Raw genomic sequence first — 22,920 nt, forward strand, 5'->3', positions numbered from 1 at the left:
ATTTTAGAGTATACAAAGTGAAACTAAAGCCAACCAAAATAAGACAGTTTGAGAACAGGCAGGGTGGGAATGTGACTTGGACTTAGAAAACGAAGGATAAGGAAACTGGCTGTTGACCAGTAACAAAATAGCATGGAATTCTCATTCTCTGAATGTAAGTAGTTTCCGACATGAGGCGGTCAACGTTTCTGGTGGTTTAGTGAGTATTCACCAGCATTGATAACTTTCAAGACTGTCAGGAATGCAGAATTTCAAGTCCCACGCAAAGTTACTGAATCGGAATTTACATTTAAAAAATCCTTAGATGCTTTGTTATGTACCCTGTTCTTTGGAACTGGATGAACTAGAATTTTAGACAATTTATCCCTGCAGATAACAAACAAAAAGGACTTGCTGGGCGGTGGGGCGATTCATCCAATAAGATTGCCTAGTAATGAACCAATCAGTGTGGTCACTCTTCAGCCAATGGTTTTATCGCGCGGGACTTTTGAAATATTACAGAACCAATCAGAATGTTTCTAACTATATTTAAAGACCGCTTGCTCTCAGTTCAGTACGCTTTTGTGTGTGGGGGTCATTGCAGATGGCTCGTACAAAGCAAACAGCTCGCAAGTCCACCGGCGGCAAAGCGCCGCGTAAGCAGCTTGCTACTAAAGCGGCGCGTAAGAGCGCTCCGGCCACAGGTGGGGTGAAGAAGCCTCACCGCTACCGGCCCGGTACCGTGGCTTTGCGCGAAATTCGCCGCTACCAGAAGTCCACCGAACTGCTGATCCGGAAGCTGCCGTTCCAGCGCCTGGTGCGAGAAATCGCGCAGGACTTCAAAACCGACCTGCGCTTCCAGAGCTCTGCGGTGATGGCGCTGCAGGAAGCTTGCGAGGCTTACCTGGTGGGGCTCTTCGAAGACACTAATCTGTGCGCTATTCACGCCAAACGCGTCACCATCATGCCCAAAGACATACAGCTGGCACGTCGCATCCGTGGGGAAAGGGCATAAGTGTGCTTATTGCTTCCTAAATTGAAAAGGCTCTTTTCAGAGCCACTTAAAATTTCACTTAAAAACAGTTGTAACCAATTCGATAGTTCCCAGGAGATTTAAAGGATTTTAAAGATAAGTACACACGCTTTGAATAACTGCAGACGAGTACATCAGGCCTTTTCTTTTGGGGCGGTTTTACTGCGAGAAAGCCACTTGAGTGACTTTTTTGCCCTTGTTAAAAAAATCCTAGGGATCTTGTCTTTTTAACATGTATATGTGTATACTTAACATTTCGAAACAGGCTTCTGGTGAAACTTCTTTTAATCCACCTGCCAATTTTAGGTCTGATGGCATTTTTATTAAAGCTATCGTAAGGACAATGTGCGTATAGTTACCCAAAGTTCACAAAAACATTAATACCCCAAAAATCAGTATTGGTGTTGGGCTATTGGAACTGGAGTCAGAGCTCAGGTGGAAAAAACTGGCCTCGTACACACAGCCAGAAGTCCACTAAATTTATGCAACAAATAGATATGACTTGCGTATGATCATCTAAAGATTATGCAGTTATCCTTAAAATCCAGGAGATTTGAGAATGAAGGGTAGCAACTGCAAAGCTCTTTTACCCATGTCCTCTTTTAATAAATATTTAATGTAAAATTAAAAATGCAAATGTACTGCAAACTGTAAATATTAATTTATAATGGGAAAATCAAATCAAATTCCAATTTTATAAAAGCTGACAAAACAATAGCCATCACAAAATTCAGAAAATAGCAAATTGTATTAATTTCTGAATATGACACAACGATGTATACTTTCGTGTAGTTTTGACTGAATACTCTCCAGATTGAAATTATTTTGTAATATTGTCTATAGGTAATGGAAATAGAATCCAATCTTTCTTCCAGGGTGGCTATTGATAATATGTTTTCTTGATAACTTAGAAGAGTTTCAGTTTCAAAACACATTGTTGGTAATGTCAAGTAAGTTTTTAGGATTGTTTTCAAATTTGGAAAATCCTCTGTCAAGTTCCTTTCACATGTAAGTTGTAAACTTTGTAAGAATTCTTTCCAGACTAGCTTCTGGCTCTATACATTTCTACTCTCCACTAGACACTCACTCAGTGCTGGGAAGGTGTTTTGAATACTTAGATGTCATAACATTTTATCTAGACCTGTATCTTGCCAGGAATTTAGGTGAGTTATTCCAGTGAGCCATTCTTACATCAGATTGGCTGGCAACAAATGAACTACACATGAACACATATGCAAATCACGTAACTTATTATCCCCATACTAGATACATCTTCAACTAAACTTTCTCTTACTCAAATTCCAAATATTTTCATCAGGATTCCAACATAATCAGACAATGATGAATTTTAATAAAAAGGAAGATTGAGTGGAAATAACAGTCTTAACCTTCTGTGATTAAAATACCTTAATACTGCAAATTTTAAAAAGAGAGAGACAAACTAACACATTTGTAGGGCCCCTCTCAGCACCTTGGAAGTACAGGCCCTTACACTTGTGTTTCATTAGCTTCAGGATAAATCTGCCTCAGATCACTGGCCAAATTATACGTGGCCTTCTTTAGCATCCTACCACTCTATTCAAATACATCTCTGCAGGAGCACCCTATGAGTTGAGAATTACTGTTCTGGGATGACCACTGTTTGCATGGTGCTTTGGATGCTGGTGCTGTTCTCAGAAGAAATACCAGAAGGAGAAAGCTTAGTCAGGAGAATATAAAGTAAACCTTAAGCAATTTGAACATTTCAGTGGTTAAGTGAATTCCCTGGGACAACTTTGTAAGCTGTTATAACTTTATTTGTATTGAATATTACCTTCTTTTAGAGAGGACAATGTGTAGAAGGAAATAACAATAAATAAAGGATTCATTAATACTATAAACTATAAACTGTCATTGATAGTTTTCCATGGATCAAGTACTACATGAAGTGGTTGGTCTGAATTATTGTGTAAAATTCTTACTTCGGCATTGTAATGCAAATTATCTCATTGCCTCCATTTTACAGAAGTGGAGGTTCAGCCTCAGGAATTTCAGTAAATTGGCCAAATTCTTACTACTAGCAGATAATCATTGCCAGGCAGTGTCACACTTTAATATCTTCTAATCAATAAGATAACCCTGAAATTGATTATCATATATAATTTCCTTCTCATATATAGTTTCATATTATCATATATAGTTTCCTTTGTTTCAGAAATTGTACTGCCTCAGGATGGATGAGGAGACATGGTGGTGGCCTGGCCTAAGTATTGTTGGAATCCTCTAGTCAGAGGCCTGATGTGAGGTGAAGTGGACAGTGAAACCGCCTTTGCAAAAATCATAACTGAAAATTATTACAGTGAAAGAGATCTGACCTAACCGACTCCATCTTGCTTCTAACCTCCAAGCTGTCCTTTTCATTCCTGAGCTTGGGATTAACTAACTTTGGGAGGAACTTAGTTTATAGTTCTGCTTTGAAACAAAAACAATAACAGCCCTTTCAGAAACAAACCCCTTTCCTGCCTGGGGACCAGACTGCCTTTGCAGGACTAACAAATTAGCCACAAGATTAAAATTATGGTTTAGGAGTCATGTAGCTGGAAGCTACAAGATTCTAAACTTCCTCAAATTGCTCCTGGGGATAAAATCACTATTTTAAAACCGATGATCAATGCTTGAGCTATTTTGCAGAACCTGAACACAATGGATCAGCTGGCACCACCCAGATAGATAAACTGGATTATCTGGTCTTGTGACCCCCACCCCACCACCCCAAGAAACTGATTTACAACAAGAGGACAGTTTAGACTTCCTATAATTTCATCTCTGACCCAACCAATCAGCACTCCGGACTCACTGGTCCCCTACAATCAAATTATTCTTAAAAACTTTGCTCCGCAAATTCTCAAGGAGACTGATTTGAGCAATAATAAAACTCTAGTCTCCTGTACAGCTGGCTCCTTGTTGCAATTCCCCTGTCTTGATAAATCAGCTCTGCCTAGGCAGCAGACAAGGAGAGCCCGTTAGCTGGTTACAATAGGACAAGCCAATAAAATATAAAGCATTAGAGACACTCCCAGGGTTTCAGGAACAGGTCAGAAAAATTGGTTTTTTTTTTTTTTAAAAAACATCTGGATTCTGATGCAGAGCAAGTATTTGCTTGTGTCTTCCCAGAGTATAAAAGCTGTCCTGTCCAAGATGGTAGCCACTAATCATACGTGACTATTAAGCATTGAAATGTGGCTACTCCAAACTGAGATGTGCTTTAAGTGTAAAATACACACCAGATTTCAAAGACCTAGTAAAATAACAAAGTAAAAACTCAATGTTTTAATATTAGATAGCTTGTTGAAACAATTTTTGATTACACTGGATTAAAATCATTAAAATAGATTTCACTTTTTTTTTAACTTTTTAAAATGTGGCTACTAAAAAATTTTAAATTGCGTATGTGGCCCCTGTGTTTCTGAGGAACAGTGCCAGGATATAGAGGATAGTTATATTCACTCACAGATCAAAAACTAGCAAAACGTATGAAATACCTAATAATTTAATTTTTTACCTTAACTTTTGGCATATTCCACAGATCTGTAGTATACTTGAGTGTGATAGCTTAGGAATAAATATGATTGGAACTCATTCATGTTTAGAGACAAACGGTGTCAAACTGAGAACCAAGCAGATACACCTAATCTGAAAATGACCCCAAAGTAAAGTGGTTGAAGAAATTAAATCCCAAAGATTCTTGGTGAAGAATGTTGAAGTTTTCATCAGTATATCCATATTCAAATGGAGATTAAAGAAAGGAAAATAAGGCCAGGCGCTGTGGTTCATACCTGTAATCTCAGCACTGTGGGAGGCTAAAAGGCAGGCAGATCACGAGGTCAGGAGTTCAAGACCGGCCTGGCCAACATAGTGAAACCCCGTCTCTAATAAAAATACAAAAATTAGCTGGGCATGGTGGCATGCGCCTGTGGTCCCAGCTACTAAGGAGGCTGAGGCAGGAGAATCGAGATCACGCCACTGCCCATCAGCCCAGGCAACAGTGCGAGACTCCGTCTCAAAAAAAAATTTTAAAAAAATCAAAATAAAAGAATTGTGGGCTGACAACTGTGGGTTAAGCATCAGTTCTATTAAGAAGGGCTAACTTGAAGATGAATCTTTTGAAGATACAGTTTGACTCCAGCTCTTTAGAGGAACTAGGTTACCTTGATGTGAAATTCTTCAAATAAAAATTTATTGACTTTAAATGAAAAAAAAAACTGCACATACACACACACACACACACACACAGAGCTAACTAGCTACATCCTCAATGACACCAAGCTTTAGATCTTCATCTCTGAAGTGTGAATGACAATGGCACCTCAAAGTGCTGTGACAAGAATGTGTTTGAAAATAAATATAATCAGCAACAGTGCTTGGCATATTGTAAATAAGTGCTCAAGAAATGCTAGTTCCCAAAACTGTTGTTGCCACTGTACCCTAAATCCCTATTGTCTTCTGATATCCTTTAGTGATGTAATTCTGTCTTGCAATGGGCCTGTTCATCTCTAGTATGAATTTCAACCACAATGCCTTTTCTACATTTCCCTCAGGCTTACATGGCCAAAATATCCAGAGCTTTGCCTTGGGGTATATAATAAGATATTTCATTTTGTAGCCATGAGAGCACTGTGTATGAAAGTTTGGAATAATGCGCCTGGCACGGTGGCTCACGCCTGTAATCCTAGCACTTTGGGAGGCCGAGGTAGGTGGATCACTGAGGTCAGGAGTTCGAGACGAGCCTGGCCAACATGGCGAAACCCCGTCTCTCCTAAAAATACAAAAAAAATTAGCCGGGCTTGGTGGCAGACACCTGTAATCCCAGTTACTCGGGAGGCTGAGGAGGGAGAATCGCTTGAACCCAGGAAGTGGAGGCTGCAGTGAGCCAAGATTGCACCATTGCACTCCAGCCTGGGTGACAGAGAGAGACTATGTCTCAAAAAAAAAAAGAAAGTTCGGAATAACGCATTACAAGTAGCCTCTCTAGTTTTTATGTTACTCATAGTTTTATCACACATGAACAATGTCATAAATTTTCATGGTTGAATTATCAGTTGTTTATGCAATATTCATTGACATTTTTGGCTAATCAGCAGTGTTTCTGGAATTATTTGAATATCATTACTGTTTTCCAAAATTATTTTATAAAACTAATTTAAAAATCAAAAATGATATAATTAATAATGTGAAATTAAATATATGTTTTGAAGAATGTCAGGATGTCACCCCCAAATTATTCTACTTTGGCATAAGAATTATTTTCAACTGAAGGCAATTGAAAATCAACAGGTGTAGGAAGAGTTCTCTGTCTTCTCTTTACCCAAATAATGTAGGGTATTTCCCTTTGTGAAGGTGACAGAAATTTCCCCTGTAAAAGTGTCCCCAATTGCTACACCAGGAAAAGAGAGCAACTCTTATCATTAGATGTGGAAGGTTGGCACTGAGATGAATCTGCAAAAACAAACCTTACTACAATTATTTCTATCTTTCATTTTATCTTCCATGGTTTTTTATTGCCCATGTATTTCCCAGTCACATTCCCAAATTTGTTATCCCATGAAGTGCAAACTCCCTTTCCTTTGTTGGAAGGGTGTATAAGTCTGTGAGTCTAACTGCTTTTTTAAGGTTTCATTTTTTTTCTTTGTGAACTCTGTGCATGTAATATACTAATAAAATTGTATGCTTTTTTTTTCGCATGTTAATCTGTCCTTTGTCACTTAAAGTTGCAAGACCCTACTCAGTGAAACTAACAGTACAGAAAAAAAATGTTTCTTCATTGACAGTTTCAAAACCTAAATAAAACTGAGGCAAGAATCTTTTTCATCTTAAAATGGCCAATTTTAATTTCCAAATTAATGGTTCATTAGACCTAAGCCAGTCAGCTAGGTGAACAATTGTGATGGAATAAAACAAAACTAAAGGACATGAACAAAATTGAGAAAACATATGGAAGACTGAATCTAAAGGCCAGGTAGAATTGAAAATTTTTCTAATTTTTAACTCTATAAATTAAATGAATGTGTTTCATTTCACGGCTTTCATCAGTGGAAACATGTTTGCAGAAGACATTCGAGGTTGGGATTAATTGAAAGTATATAACTCAAATAGATTAAGACCCCAAAGGGCATTGAAGGAAAATTAGAAAATCTTCTATTTTTGCTTGGGTTGATTCCTCTCCTGACTAACTCTTAGAGATGATATGAACATCAACTAAATGGGTAGCCATGAAAGTGTCTAAGGGAGAAAGGAACACAGAAGATCAATGTACCATAACTTTATTTTTATTTATTTAGTTTTTTGAGACAGACTCTGGCTCTGTCGCCCAGACGGAGTGCAGTGGCATCATCTTAGCTCACTGCAACCTCTGCCTCCCAGGTTCAAGCGATTCTCCTGTCTCTGTCTCCTGAGTAGCTAGGATTACAGGTGTGTGACACCACGCCCAGCTTATTGTGTGTTTTCATGGAGAACTCCTAACCTCAGGTGATCTGCCCAACTCAGCCTCCCAAAGTGCTGGGATTACAGGCGTGAGTCACCGCTTCCGGCTTTTTTTTTTATGACAGAGTCTTGCCGTGTCGCCCAGGCTGGAGTGCAGTGGCGCAATCTCGGCTCACTGCAACCTCCGCTTCCTAGGTTCAAGCAATTCTCTGCCTCAGCTACCCGAGTAGCGGATATTACAGGCGCCTACCACCACGGCTGGCTAATTTTTGTATTTTTAGTAGAGACAGGAGTTCACCATATTGGTAAGGCTACTTTTGAACTCCTGACCTGTGATCCACCCGCCTCGGCCTACCAAAGTGCTGGGATTACAGGCGTGAGCCACCGTGTCCGGCTTTTTTTTTTTTTTTTTTTAATTGTGTGATGTTGAGATGGAGAAACAGGAGGAGGTGGGAGGGATCTTAATATATATATGGAAAAATAAAAACATGGAATAACCAGGACAATTCTGAAAAAGAAGAATAATGAGAGAAAATTAGCTGTATCAGCTATTCAGCTATTAAAGTCCAGTTATAACATCTCGGTTTATTAAACATGCATTTACATCAGTCTCCCCTTATCTTTGGGGACTGATGTAAATGCATGTTTAATAAACCGCACAACCAGTGGATGCCTGAAACCACAGATACTACTGAACCCTATATACGCTGTTTTTTTTCTATATATACATAGCAATGATTAATTTAATTTATAAATCAGGCACAGTAAGAGATTAGCAATAACTGATAAAACAGAACAATTATGACCACATACTGTAATAAAAATTATTTGAGTCTGGGAACGGTAGCTCACGCCTGTAATCCCAGCACTTTGGCAGGACGAGGTGGGCGGATAACATGAGGTCAGGAGTTCGAGACCACTCTGGCCAACTTGGTGAAAACCGTCTCTACTAAAAATACAAAAATTAGCCGGGCATGGTGACAGGCCCCTGTAATCTCAGCTACTCGGGAGGCATAGCAGGAGAATCGCTTTAACCCGGGAGGCCGAGGTTGCAGCGAGCCAAGATCGTGCCATAGCACTCCAGCCTGGGTGACAGAGGGAAACTCCGTCTTATAAATAAATAAATAAAAATATAAATATAAATTATGTGACTGTGATCTCTCTCAAAATAGCTTACCGTTTTACTTGTGATGATGTGAGATGATAGAATGCCTGTGATGAGATAAAGTGAGGTGAATGGAGTAGGCATTGTGAAGTAGCATTAGGCTTGATAAGGTACTACAGATTTAAGTACTAGTTGAACACCTGTCATTTGTCACATAATCATCTCAGTATTAAGGGTAGCACATAGCACAATGTTTAAAACAGTACAATTCTACCTTAAGAACTGTGGGAATGACTAAAGAAATAAAACCGAAACCTGAGACAGTCCAACTGTCCATGAAATTTTAGCCTATTAGCCTATGACAAAAATAGCCAAAATTGATAGGAGTGTGGAGGGTGACACGGGAGGAAGAAGGGGGAAGCAGAAATGAAAGTTCATAAATGGTCTTGGGAGAAAATATGTCCATATATTAAACCTTACACCAAAATAGAGTTCACCATGTAAACCGTGTTGTAATGTAAAATTAACAACACAAAATTACTTAACCCATGGGAGAATGCTTTTTCCTTCTTCCCTGCCTCTGCCTCCCTGTCTCTCTGCTTGCCTCCCTCCCCTTTCTCCCTTTCTTGGGATGAATCCGTGGTCACTATCACTAACAGAGAAATTAACTCACTACATTCATCATTGTGGAGATGGTAGAATAACTGAGCAGCTTATCTCCAGAAGTCCCGGTCCACATAATTTAGGTCTCACCGAAATGTGCCCATCAGATTTTAAAAGAAGCGAATATAAGACGCTAGGTTTTCTGTATTCAGAAGCACCATGGGTGTCAAACAGAGGGAACCATTAACGAAGGCCTTTATTAGAAATGTCTCTCATTTATCCATATACTTTAGTTAATAGTACAAATCGTTCTCCGCGTAGAAACACTTGGACTGCCAAACAAAATACGTTTAAAAGAACTTCGATTTTTAAATGTTGATGTCTGCCTAAACTGAGGATAAGTAACCGTCATGCGAGGACAAAATGGCTGGCTAAAAGTTGTGCTTTCGATACGCTCAAAATCGATACGCTCAAATCTGTCAGTTTAGCGGAACGCTACATGCATGATATGAGAAACAAAAAGCTCCCTAGGTCCACGATTGCCTTGGGTGGAGGAAGGGCTATTGCCGCTGTTTATTCAAATGCATTCCTTTGTTGCCACAGGAATGAGAAATTAACAGCAGAGGAATGTAGGACAAAGGTACCTGCACGCACTCTCCTCCCAGGGCTGGATGTTGCCACTACCTCCAGGAGATATCAACTTGGCTACCGACAACATAGAAAGCGTCCGAAATCCCGGACGTTAATATCAAGAGGCAAAACTTTCAAGTCACAGTGAAGCAACACACACGGAATAAGCAACGTCTGCCACCATCCAATTAAATATAGAATGAAAGTCATGGACTAGAACGACGGACCAACCCAGGAGCAGGGCGGGACTTTTGAATTGTTTTAGTCCAATCCGGATATCCCTTTAGACGAAGAAACTGGCTCTTGTTTTGCGATCTTTTCTGCCTTTCACAGGCCTGGGGCGTGGCTGACTGCCATCCCAAAAACATCCGCCAGCGGGAAACGCCTCGAAGCAGCAGTCAGGGACATGGAAGTCGCAGTAAAGGTTTAAGCGCCATAACCTCACCACGGCCACTCTCCAACCCCCGTTACTTATTTGTCTTATCATAAGGTTCCCGTTCGACTAACCTTAAGGAGCAGGGTCAAAGAAAAGGAACAAGGGCAACTAAGAAAAACAAGTATCCAGCTCTTTTATTGAGATCAGTGGTGGCTCTGAAAAGAGCCTTTTGGGTTTTTTGAAGCAGGCGTCCACCTATTTCTTCTTGGGTGCCGCCTTCTTAGGCTTGACAACCTTGGGCTTGGCGGCCTTGGGCTTCACGGACTTAGCAGCACTTTTGGCAGCTTTCTTGGGCTTCGCAACCTTGGCCTTCTTTGGGCTCTTTGCCACTTTCTTGGTCACAGTGGCTGCGGCCGGCTTCTTCGCCTTCTTCGGTGTTTTCTTAGCGCTCTTCTTCGGGGTAGCGCCGCCAGTCGCCTTCCTAGGCTTCTTAGCTGCCCCAACCGGCTTCTTAGGCTTGGCTGCGCCCACCTTCTTAACCTTGGGCTTGGCTTCGCCGGAGGCTGCCTTCTTGTTGAGTTTGAAGGAACCAGAAGCACCGGTGCCCTTCGTCTGCACCAGAGTGCCCTTGCTCACCAGGCTCTTGAGACCAAGTTTGATTCGGCTGTTGTTTTTTTCCACATCATAGCCGGCGGCAGCCAACGCTTTTTTCAAAGCAGCAAGAGAAACCCCGCTGCGCTCTTTAGAGGCTGCCACCGCCTTGGTGATGAGCTCTGACACCGGGGGACCAGATGCCTTACGAGGCGGCCCCCCAGACTTCTTGGCTGTCTTCTTCTTTACGGGGACTTTCTCCGCCGGAGGCGCGGCAGCGGGAGCGACAGGAGCAGTCTCGGACATGTTGAGGACCAACAACTCGGGTACAAGTGGCAAAGCGCCGATGAAACAGCGCTTGGGCAGGGCCGCTGTATATATAGAGCGCAGGAGCGCTCTGATTGGTGCTCTGGTGGCCCGCCTGGCTGGCAGGCTCTGAGCCGCTGCGCTGCTCCCAAGTTGTGTTTGTTCCACCTCACAAAAGGGGAAAAATATTAAAATTCCCCGCACCAAATCACCCGGATTTGGTCAGGAAAGGATCTCAGAAGCCTCGGGCTTCAGGCTTTTCATTTATTTTTTCCACAACCACAAAAACAACGCGTCCAGGCGTCCCCAATTCCCCCAACTCCGAAGGAAGTCTGGGGCAGTCAGAGACCACTTTCTGTTTTTCTTATAAATTACCTGTTCGCTCCTTTGCCCCTGAAAGTTCTTTTTCCCAGGGGTGGTTGGGCACATGCTTCCCTTATTTTTGAAAAAAAAAGCGAAATGGTTTCCACCTAAATTTTCATGATAATTCTGTTTCTTCACAAGGGAAGTAACACAGGTCCTGTGTGAATTCTTCTTGCAGACGCACAGGAACTGTGGACTGGGACAAGGATTCCAGGGCCAGTCCAAAGTAATTAGGGAGGGATGGGAGGGGGTTCATGAGCCTTGGTAGGGTCCGGTGTGGTGGGGGGCTAGAGACTTAAATCTTTGATTTGAAGACGTTGAAACCATCAAATCCTTCTTTTCATAGATGGGGGCGGGGCATCCTTTTCACTTCTCTACAGGCGAGAAATTGGGCTCTTTTTAAAAAGCTCTGAGGTCCCCCTCTGAGTTGTGTAAGGCAGGAGGTCTGGCCCTCAAGATAGAGATAATAAAGGAACAAGGGAGATCCCTTAAGCCTGCAAAGAAAGCCAATAGATTTGGCAGTTAGAGGCACTGAGATAATATGTTTTCAAAGAAAACAAGCATTTATTTATTTATTTTTGTACATTGCAATATTAGAGATGAATTTCAGCCCATGAAAATTAGAGGTTACTTTCAGTAACCACACCTTACACAAGTTACCGTACAGGACAATCTCCAGTTTGAAACTCAAATATATCTTTGAATTGCAAATAAAGCAACTGACTTTAATAAAACAAACTCTTGACTTTTAAGATGAACAATATATTTGAAATTTATTTTTTAAATAGCAAAAATTTACACAGAAAGATAGGAAAAGTACCAGAACATGTAATTTATTATAAGATCTTTTGTTGATGAGCTGAAAATCACCTCTTCTTTTCCCCTCTGAAACTATTCTGTTCTCAAGTTTACTACTTTAAGGTTCACTACTTATTTTACTCTCCGACCCCAAGTAATTGCTATTTTTTTCTAGAGATTAAAGGCAAAGTAAGTTGTCTGCCCATACATTTGATATAATTATGGATTTATATTTAGGGACAAAGGTAATATTACAACTCACCAACAATTTCTACTCAAATACATGTTTTCATGAAAATATGTGTTAGAGAACAGCCTTAGATTGTGGGAAAGTCAAAACGTATCCTATAAATTGAGTTCAATGAAGAATGAGAAGTGAAACATCTTTTAGACTAAGGGTGACCCCCTTGTTTTATTAAATAACATTTGTCCAACATTTGGAAACATTGTCTACTTGTGTGCTTATGTCCTCTGGGAATTAACAGTCTAATGAGATTAGTGATGGATGAATTAGCAGTGGTGGAAAAACACTTTAGACCAGCCATTCCTCAGAGTGACAGGGTATAAGAATTATACAAAATTATGTAAAGTATATAAACAATTGAAGCAGTTGCATCGTACTAATATATTGTAGTAAAAGAAATAATATAAGGCTGGACCCTGAGGCCCAGGCCTGTAATCCCAGCACTTTGGGAGACTCACTGGGGCAGATCACCTGAGGCCAGGAGTTTGAGATCAGCCTAGCCAACATGGTGAAACCCCATCTCTACTAAAAGTACAAAAATTAGCTGAGAGTGGAGGCACTCGGGAGGCTGAGGCAAAAGAATCACTTGAATGCAGGAGGAGGAGGTTGCAGGTTGCAATGAGCCGAGATGACGCCACTATACTCCAGCCTGGGCGACAGAGTAAGACTCAGTCGCAAAAAAAAAAAAAAAAAAAAAAGAAAGAAAGAAACAATATAATAACATGTCACTTAGGCCGGGCTTGGTGGCTCATGCCTGTAATCCCAGCACTTGGGAGCACTTGGGGAGGCTGAGGCGGGCAGATTGCCTGAGGTCAGGAGTTCGAGACCAGCCTGGCCAGCATGGTGAAACCCCATCTCTACTTTAAAAAATACAAAAATTAGCTGGGCACGGTGGCAGGCAACTGTATTACCAGCTACTCGGGAAACTGAGGCAGGAGAATCCCTTGAACCTGGGAGGCGGAGGTTGTAGTTAGCTGAGATTGTGTCATTGCACTCCAGCCTGGGCAACAGAGCAAGACTCCGTCTTAAAAGAAAAAAGAAAAAAAAAGAACATGTGATGTAGATCTTATTCTGTACGCAATGACCCCCCTTCTCATTTAAAACTTGGCTAAGTGTATCCACCATGAAAATAGCTATGAGGAGTCTTAATTACCAGGTAACTGGACCTCCTTTCACTATAAATTGGTATCCTGGTTTATAAATCGACACGTAAATTTAATCACTGTGATTCAGTTCTCTAATATGATTTTTCCAGTCAACTCAAGCTAATCACATCTCTTTACATGCAAGTCTGAAGACCTCAAGCCATTAGGACATCCAGCCACACAGAATCTTGTCCCCAACCTCCTGGCAACATGGTGGAGGCCAGAAAACAGAGAAATATGTAACCAAGCCCTTTCTAGATCCCTTGTAAAGTGTGTTGAAAAAGTTATGCAAAACTTAAAAGCCAGGCAAAAATATTTCTCCATATCCTTCTAAGCTATATTAGAGAATTATCTAAAAAGTCTACTTATGGTATACGTGATGATGTAACGCAATACTAGACAGTAAAAGAGAATGTGAATCACATAAATACTTTCCAAATTTTTTTTTTTTTTTTTGAGACGGAGTCTCGCTCTGTCACCCAGGCTGGAGTGCAGTGGCTTGATCTCACCTCACTGCAACCTCCGCCTCCTCGGGTTCCACACCATTCTCCTGCCTCAGCCCCCCAGGTAGCTGGGACTACAGGTGCCCGCCACAACACCCAGCTAATGTTTTTGTATTTTTATTAGAGACGGGGTTTCACTGCGTTAGCCAGGATGGTCTCGATCTCCTGACCTCACGTGATCGGCCTCCCAAAGTGCTGGGATTACAGGCGTGAGCCACCGTGCCCAGCCATACTTTCCAAATTTCTAGTGGTCAAATTGAAAGAATGAAAAGAAACAAGTAAAATTCATTTTAATATATTTTATTTAACTGTATATATCGAAACTATTATCACTTCAACATATAATAAATAAGCTAAAAAAAAAAAGACAGTTGACATTCTTTTTTTAATAATAAATCTTCAGAACCTGGTGTGTATTTTACACTTTTAGAACATTTTAAATCAGACTAGCTACAGTCCAAATGGTCAATGATCACATATAGCTAGTGGTACCTTATTGGACAACACTGTTCTACGTGAAAGTAACTCTGACCTGATGTTTATATTTTATTGGGCCCAGATTATCTAAAAGTAAACATTCACTTGTAGAAGTTTAATAAATTAGTAAGGATTTTGTCATAGAGATGGAAATGAATTCTTAGTATGGAAAAAATGACCCCAAAAGTTATTATTGTATTGCCTAATAAGACATTAAACAACTTTATATCTGATTTGCTATTTCTCTTCCCGTATTCATTCTTTCCCTGACCAAATACATATTTTGTTCTCCCATATCTTCCTTTGACCTAATTGTGATTCTGCTTCCTCATTCATTAATGAGTTAAATCATTCTTTGACACATACACAAGCTCACTATATATAGTACATGTATGTCAGTCATGTTTTTAACTTCCTGAATATTGTACTTTGACACTTGGTTGTTCAATTTGGCCTAAGAGCTCTGAATCAGAACCTTTAGAAGCCATTCTGAAAAACTGGAAGATACAAAGTTTTTGACTATCAACTCCCTAGCAACCTGATATCTGGTTGGTGTTCCATGGAAACTGTATTTCTCAAATTTTGAAATAAGATTGAACAAGCCTGTGAGCAACAACAAAAAAAAGTCTATTAGAATGACCTCCAGCCAGGCAGGGTGGCTCATGCCTGTAATCCCAACACTTTAGGAGGCCAAGGCCGGCGGATCACGAGGTCAGAATTTTAAGACCAGCCTGACCAACGTGGTGAAATTCTGTCTCTTCTAAAAATACAAAAATTAGCCCAGCATGGTGGCGTCCACCTGTAATCCCAGCTACTGGGAAAGCCAAGGCAGGAGAATCACTTGAACCCGGGAGGCGGAGGTTGCAGTGAGCCGAGATTGCGCCACTGCACTCCAGCCTGGGTAACAGAGTGAGACTCCATTTCAAAAAAAAAAGAATGACCTCCAAGGGAAAGTTCAGATTAAGGATGTGGTCATCCCACTCAAAACTGATGTCCTCAAGAAAGCCACAAACAAATTGAAGACACAGTTAAAATATTGTAATACAATATATTGTGTATTCTTGTATTTACCACACATCATAAATATTATAGATTGACTAGTTTTGTTTCATGCCACATTTTTCAGCCTCTGGAAACCCTGGTAGAAAGAGTTAAAAATGCAGAGCAAAATATCAAGTCCAAACAGCAGTAATGGGGCTAGAGAGAGACTCAAACAGCCAAGATACATTCAAAAGAGAGTGAGAGGAGTTGTTGGGACAGGTGTAAGGAATGAGGGTGACAGTTGGTTTTTGTTTCATTTTCTCCTTCTACTATACCAGTTAGAGTTCTTTGTTTTTGGTAGAGACAGGGGTCTCTACCAGGGGTCACTATGTGGCTCAGGCTGGTCTCAAACTCTTGCCACCAAGTGATCCTCCTGCCTCAGCCTCCCAAAGTTTTGAGATTATAGGTGTGAATCACCAAGCCCAACCTTGAGTAAGGCTCCGTCAGCTTTTGGATGTAGCTAACCTGATATTAATATATCCTGTATAGGCCAGAACTTTGAATGATTTAAAGCTGCTTTTACCTGATTCACCAATTAATGAGGCTAATAATAACAGCCACCCCACTAGCAGCGTCTACCTTAAAGAGTAAGTGTTAGTGCTGCTATCTGCTTGAGACAAACAATATAGGGACTCCAGGATATTTTCAGCCTAAATAAGAATGTAGGGGCTCTAGTCTGTTGCCTGGCTTCAGCCCCATAAATTTTTTTTTTTTTTTTTTTTAACATATAACCCAGATCCACAGTTTTGTTTGTTTTTCAATCTTTAAAGGCAAATGGCCAACCATTAGGATATTAAGCCTGAGGTTAAATATTTCCTCAACTCAAGTGCAGAGACCAAAGTTACTGTATCTGTATTCCCTAACACACTCTCAAAATGGGTTACAGAAAACAACAGAAAATATATTAAAGCACACAGTGGGAACATAATAAATACATTGATTAGCTGGGTACAGTGGCATGTGCCTGTAGTTCCAGCTACTCTACTCATGAGGCTGAGGCAGGAGGATTGCTTTTGCCCAGCAGTTTGAAGTTGCAGAGAGCTATGATCGAACCACTTCACTCCAGCCAGGGTGACAGAGCAAGACTCTGTCCAGAAAAATAAATACACAAATATAAAATTTTAAAAATATAAATAAATACGTAGAAAGTATTACAAAAGGAACAATATATTGCAAAATATATTTACCTAACATTTTGAAATTGCATTATAATTGTATATGTGACATAGGAAACTGGTCATTAACAGCTATCTTATTCTTTTAAGCTTCTTTCAAATGATGTCAAAGCATTTCAGAAAGTCAAACCTACCCTCAAAGGATAAGAATTTGTCAATTGTGAGAATATGCACATTTTTACACCTTCTCAATCTGTGTCTATATGAAGGTGGTTATAAAGCACAAGATGCAAATGTACATTAGGCAATAATTTTCATCAGAATAAGTACAAACATAACACAATGACTATTTTGGAGGAAACATGGAGATGCAAATTTCAATAGATTGGTTGACATTATTTTTTAATATCTAGTTTTTCATTGTGCCATGTTTTTACACACTCAATGAGCACTCGTTAAGCACAGGACACCAGGAGAAATAATAAAAACTAAGATCAGCCTAGCAGTGTATCCTCTAAAGAACTTATGCCTGGTAGGACAGCTACAGAGAAATGTAACCCTCATACAGTGTGAGAAATCTGATAGGAAAGACACAGTCACTAAGAGAACAAAAGAATAAAAACATAAAAGTGTTAATGTGCTGGTTAAACATTTGCTTCAAATATTTACCAATCTAGTTGGGAAAATAAGACATAAGACAACAGCCTAAAATAGCAGTTCTTAAACATTCAGATATTAGGACTTCTTTACACTCCTAAAAATTATCAGGCCTCCAAAAAATCTTTTGCTAAATATAGACATTTATCACTTTGGAAAACAAAGCTGAGTATCAAATATTTAATTATTTATTTTAATATTTATTTGATAACCTTTAAAATATTATAAAAATATTTATAATGCATATATGTGATTTTATAGTTCATATGTAGCTACATATTTATCTTATGTACCATAGATTCATGTTATATATTACATATGTATGAAGAGAAAATGGAAAGTAAACCTGAAAGTTCCCCATTCCCTAACCCATTCAAAACCCTGGAAGTCCCAGGCTAATCTGAAACTTATAAAGCTGCCTGCATGTAGAGAACACAGCTGAGCTGGTAGTGTGGAAGAGTGGAAAGACAACAGTTTTGGCGCAAGGAAGCTTTATGTTTAATCCCAGTTTCTCCACTCATGAGCTTGGTTACCCTGCTAAATTCCTTCTCTGTAAAATGGGAATAATACTCCCAGAAATATAGTAAGGATTAAATTAGATAATGTGCATACAGTTCCTGGGATTGGGATGAGCACACAGTAGCCTCTCATTTGAGGCATATTTCCATTAGATCCTTGCAGTATGATATCCTTCTGGTTTTGTTTTTGTTTTTGTTTTTGTTTTTTTTGGTGACCCTAAGAAAAATGGTGCTCTCCTTAACTTGGAGGGCTGGATGGGAAGAGACCAAATCCAACAAGCTGGTTCATTCTTTCTAATTATGTGTGTTTTCCTTAGCTGCCTCTGAAAGGATACAGGCCCTAGGTACTAGCCCCAAGAAGCCTAATGATAAGAGATGGAGCTGGACCACCAGAGAAGAGATGAGAGTGTGTGTGTGTGACACACTCTCATCTCTTATGACACTCACATAGCTACCCAGTCCCCACCTTCTGCATCCCAGGTGTGTGCATACCTTTGATAGCAGGCAGGTGTTACTAGCCAATACATTAGAAGCATGGTATTCCAGCACTCTGCATTTTTTTACTATGGAATTCATATCAACCTGCTTACATTAAATAAAATTTTTGATTGATATCAAAGTTTTATTATGTTTGCTTAACTAAGGATTTGTAATTATGCTTCAGTTGATGCATAGATTGTTTATAATTTTCATGGTTACTTGCAGAACTTATATTTTCCTCATACTTTTACAAAGTAATCAAGGAAAAATACAGAGGCAGCTTAGTATATTAGTCAAAAGAATAGACTGGAATGTCTGAGTTCAAATTCAATTTTGCCGTTTTACCAGCTGTGTGACTTTGGGTGAGTTAATAAACCTTTTCATGTCTCAGTTTTCTCACCTGTAAAGTGACAATAATAAGCCTACCTGTTTCATGGGTCATTATGAGGATTAAGGAGTTAATATTTAAATAGTTCTTACAACAACCTCTGGCATATTTTAAGTACAAAAATATATACATATGTTAAATAATAACTTTTCCAAAACATCTTACCTACAATCTTGTGTGTAAATTGGTGGCTCAATTCTGCAACTATTTTGTTGTTGTTGTTGTTGTTAAGCTTATGTTTGTCGTGACTGTTATCAGTAATATTAATACAGATAGTTAACTGAACCCTTCCTCTGCACCAGGCATTATATGCATTATTTTCATTCTGACTCCCTACATCCTATGAGAACCACCATCGTAATCATCCTCACGTTGCCAATAAGGAAATGGAGTATGAGAATTCAGACTTCTCCAAGAAGTGCTGCAGACTGATTATAAATCATGCATCCTAAACACACACATATTAAAGTACCAACTGAAATCAAACAGAATAAAACTTTGTCTTTCTATCTACAAAATGCATAAATTAAAATATGCCCCAACTATTTAACTAATATATTTAGTAAATAGAGGGATGGAAGCGTTTTCACCCCTTCAATACTACATTCTTCATCAGCCTCTCTCACCTTACCCCTCTGTCACAGGCGTTTGCAATGTCATGCTGTTTTTCTGATGTAGGCTAGGTGGCAGTCCAAACCAGGAACTCTTGAAAGAGGGTATATTTTTATTTTTCTGCAGCCTCAACCTCCCAGGCTCAAGCGATTCTCCTGCCTCAGCCCCCTGAGTAGCTGGGGCCACAGGTGTGAGCCACCACATCTGGCTAATTGCAAAATTTTTGATAGAGACAGGGTCGCCATGTTAGCCAGCCTGGTCTCGAATTCCTGACCTCAGGTGATCTGCCCACCTCAGCCTCCCAAAATGTTGGAATAATAGGAGTGAGCCATAGTACCTGGCTGGTAATTTTTAACCTCTAACTGAACACTTAGTTTTCTGTCTTTTTCAGTGGACAGAAATTGTTATATAACCTTTAAAATATTATAAAAATATTTATTTATAATGCATATATGTGATTATATAGTTCATATGCCTGTTTCACAGGGGATAATTCTGAGGCACTGAGAAGACATGAGACTGCGTGGATTGCACAAGCGGGCAAGAACATGGGAGGGAACAAGTGTCTTGGACTCTTGTTTCAGTGGTCTAGAAAAGTCATGTTGCTGACTCATTCACTCCACAAACAACTGATCAGCACCTTCAAGAAGCCCAACGATGTACTGAGTTCAGGGGACAATAAAGTAATTAAGACAGGCTCTACCTCATGGTGGTGTTTGAAGAATAAGGATCTAGAAAAAGGTAGGTAATAGTGTCTGTGCAAAAGATATCAGAGATGATATGAAAAGGAGGGTCTAGACCAGTTTACCTGGGAGTGGAGGTTAAAAATAGGGTCTTTAAGGGAAACATAAAAATATTAATTCTTTTCATTTTTGAAGGAAAATGACCACACTGAGGAGGATGACAGAAATAAATACTGCTGTACAAACATGATAACACTGGAATTGTCTCTTGCCTGATAGGAAGCAAAATTATAAAGTTCATTATTTAGATATAGCAATAATTATGGTGATCATGGCTGTAATAATGTTATTAATCATTATGTACCAATAAGAATACAGGTTTGTGACTTTACAATGTGCCTAAGAGCAGCCCAATATTTTGATTGTAAACCACATTCCCGTGAACACACACACATCTCAAACAAGACCCCATAAAGCAGACTGCACTAAAGTGGAGATTATATAACAGTCCAACAGAATAAGAACCCCCCCATTGTATATTAATCTGTGAAATAAAAAAAAGTTCTCATTAAATTGAAAATATCTAATTGCCAACTAGCAATTTTAAACAGTTTAGGCAGATAATGAAAAATAAAGTTTTTTTAAACTTTTAGATTTTTCAAGGCTAGCAGAACTGCTGAAGAATAACAATTCAAAGCATAGGTTTGCTTTGGCTTCAATCTCTGTGGCCAAAGGCATTTACAATGTAGGATGTTGTTTGTGCTTGCAGACACTAGAGGACGCTCCAAATTAAAATGCCGGGAGTGGGACAGCAGCTGATCAAGCCTCCTGGCAAATCATTAACTCGGTCGACACTGTATTACTCAGCAGATTTTAAAACTCATTCACATACAGAGTATTTTGATGGACAAAAATAATTATTACCCACAATTGACAGTGACTGAGTACTGAGAAGCTGGGAAACTGAAGCAGGACCCCGGAGCGGCCAAGTACAGAGGCTGGCTCCCAGGACCTTAGAAGTTAATACTATTCCTGAAGAGAATAAATTGTCAAATAGGCAACAAACTCATGTGGGTTGATTCATTCACTTCCCCAAAACAATTATTAAGCAGTAGAAATGATAACTACGCTGGTAGTGCAAATAGTTTACAGTAAAAGGGAAAAGACATGGAAAAAAAAAAAAAAGAGGCCGTGCACCAGTGGCTCACGCCTGTAATCCCAGCACTTTGGGAGGCTGAGGTGGGCGGATCATGGGGTCAGGAGATCAAGACCATCCTGGTTAACACAGTGAAACCCCATCTCTACTGAAAATACAAAAATTAGGCGGGCGTGGTGGCTGATGCCTGCAGTCCCAGCTGCTTGGGAGGCTGAGGCAGGAGAATGGCGTGAACCCGGGAAGCGGAGCTTGTAGTGAGCCGAGATCCTGCCACTGCACTCCAGCATGGGCAACAGAGGGAGACTCGTCTCAAAACAAAACAAAACCAAACCAAAAAAACCCACAGGCAGTGATGTTTTATGTGGATCAGTGTGGAGCAGAGATCAAAGGAGGAAATGGCCAATGTTACCAAATAATGGATGCAGAAATAATCTTCATGGAGAAGCCACTTTAAATATGTCTTAAATGAGAGTAACAAATTAAGCATGAGAACCTGTAGGGACTAAGGGGAAACACTCTTTGGCCTCTGAAGATTCGCTGAAAACTACCGACAAGAGGAAGATTAATAGGATAAAATGCATCCAATTTATTATTCTTTCTTTCTTTTTTTTATTCGTTTTTTATTTTTATTTTTATTTTAGACGGAGTCTCACTCTGTCACCAGGCTGGAGTGCAGTGGAGCAGTCTCGGCTCACTGCAACGTCTGCCTCCCAGAGGAGTTCAAGCAATCCTCCTGCCTCAGGCTCACCAGTAGCTGGGACTACAGGCATGCGCCACCACGCCCAGCTAAGTTTTGTATTTTTAGTAGATACAGGGTTTCACCGTGTTGGCCAGGATGGTCTCAATCTCTTGACCTTGAGATCTGCCTGCCTCAGCCTCCCAAAGTGCTGGGATTACAGTCATGAGCCATTGCGCCCGGCCGCATCCAATTTATTAATGTGTCAAGTAATGAATTATCCAATTTACATCGAATTTATTAACGTGTATTATTGTGTACAGTGGAAATTGTCCATTTTTATTTTTTAGATTCAACAAAGTATGGGCAGCCATGTAGAAATAGGATTGCTAATAAACGGAGTAGGGAAACCCAGCAAGGCCTGTCTGTCTAGATTCTTCTTGGCCTCTCTGTGCAGCATTCCTTCTTTCTGGATCCTCTCTGGAATGGGGTCTTGTGATCTATGGTCAAATAAGGTAGTTCAGATAATTTCTTCATGGCCAGTTTTTACACAGAAAAACAGAGGGAAAGTTAGAGTACTAATTTTAGGTTTTATGGCTGGCTCTGGGGAAAAGGTGTTTTGATTTCTATGGCCTAACTTGAGGAAGAGAAATTCTCATTTCTTTGGCTAGACTCCCGGGAGAGTGGGACTCAGAGACAGGAGGGCAGGAGAAGATCAGAGAAAATCTTTGGCTTCTGCGGCCTTTATTTTGGTGTATTGTTTTCTGAGTTCCAACAAATCTCGAGGACCTACAGAGACTGCATACTTTTTTTTTTTCATTTTTATTATTTTAATTGTGAGATAACCAAGCATAGGCAATTCGTTTTTTGTTTTTGTTTTTCAGACAGGATTTTACTTTGTTGCCCAGGCTTCAGTGCAGTGACATAATCATAGTTCACTGCATCCTCAAACTTCTAGGCTCAAGAGATCCTCCCATCTTAA

At 39.9% G+C, this 22,920-nt stretch overlaps 3 protein-coding genes across 3 annotated transcripts in view; 1 reads left to right on the forward strand and 2 right to left on the reverse strand.

Annotated features, from left to right (window-relative positions):
• LOC112623623 overlaps positions 1-22,920 on the reverse strand; it is a 163,209-nt gene that overhangs the window by 19,330 nt on the left and 120,959 nt on the right. The gene's annotated exons all lie outside the window — the stretch shown is intronic.
• On the forward strand, positions 562-1,285 carry LOC112623632 (histone H3.1). Its single transcript, XM_025384189.1, has one exon. It carries the CDS (start codon positions 584-586, stop codon positions 992-994), a length of 411 nt encoding a protein of 136 aa, XP_025239974.1. The 5' UTR covers positions 562-583; the 3' UTR covers positions 995-1,285.
• LOC112623626 (histone H1.2) lies at positions 10,359-11,121 on the reverse strand. Its single transcript, XM_025384179.1, has one exon. It carries the CDS (start codon positions 11,080-11,082, stop codon positions 10,441-10,443), a length of 642 nt encoding a protein of 213 aa, XP_025239964.1. The 5' UTR covers positions 11,083-11,121; the 3' UTR covers positions 10,359-10,440.

Source organism: Theropithecus gelada, chromosome 4, assembly GCF_003255815.1.
Source record: "Theropithecus gelada isolate Dixy chromosome 4, Tgel_1.0, whole genome shotgun sequence".
Lineage (NCBI taxonomy): Eukaryota > Metazoa > Chordata > Mammalia > Primates > Cercopithecidae > Theropithecus > Theropithecus gelada.

Excerpts from the sequence above, each read along its gene's own strand:
- LOC112623626 (XM_025384179.1), bottom strand. The coding sequence starts at position 11,082 with ATGTCCGAGACTGCTCCTGTCGCTCCCGCTGCCGCGCCTCCGGCGGAG.
- LOC112623632 (XM_025384189.1), top strand. The coding sequence starts at position 584 with ATGGCTCGTACAAAGCAAACAGCTCGCAAGTCCACCGGCGGCAAAGCG.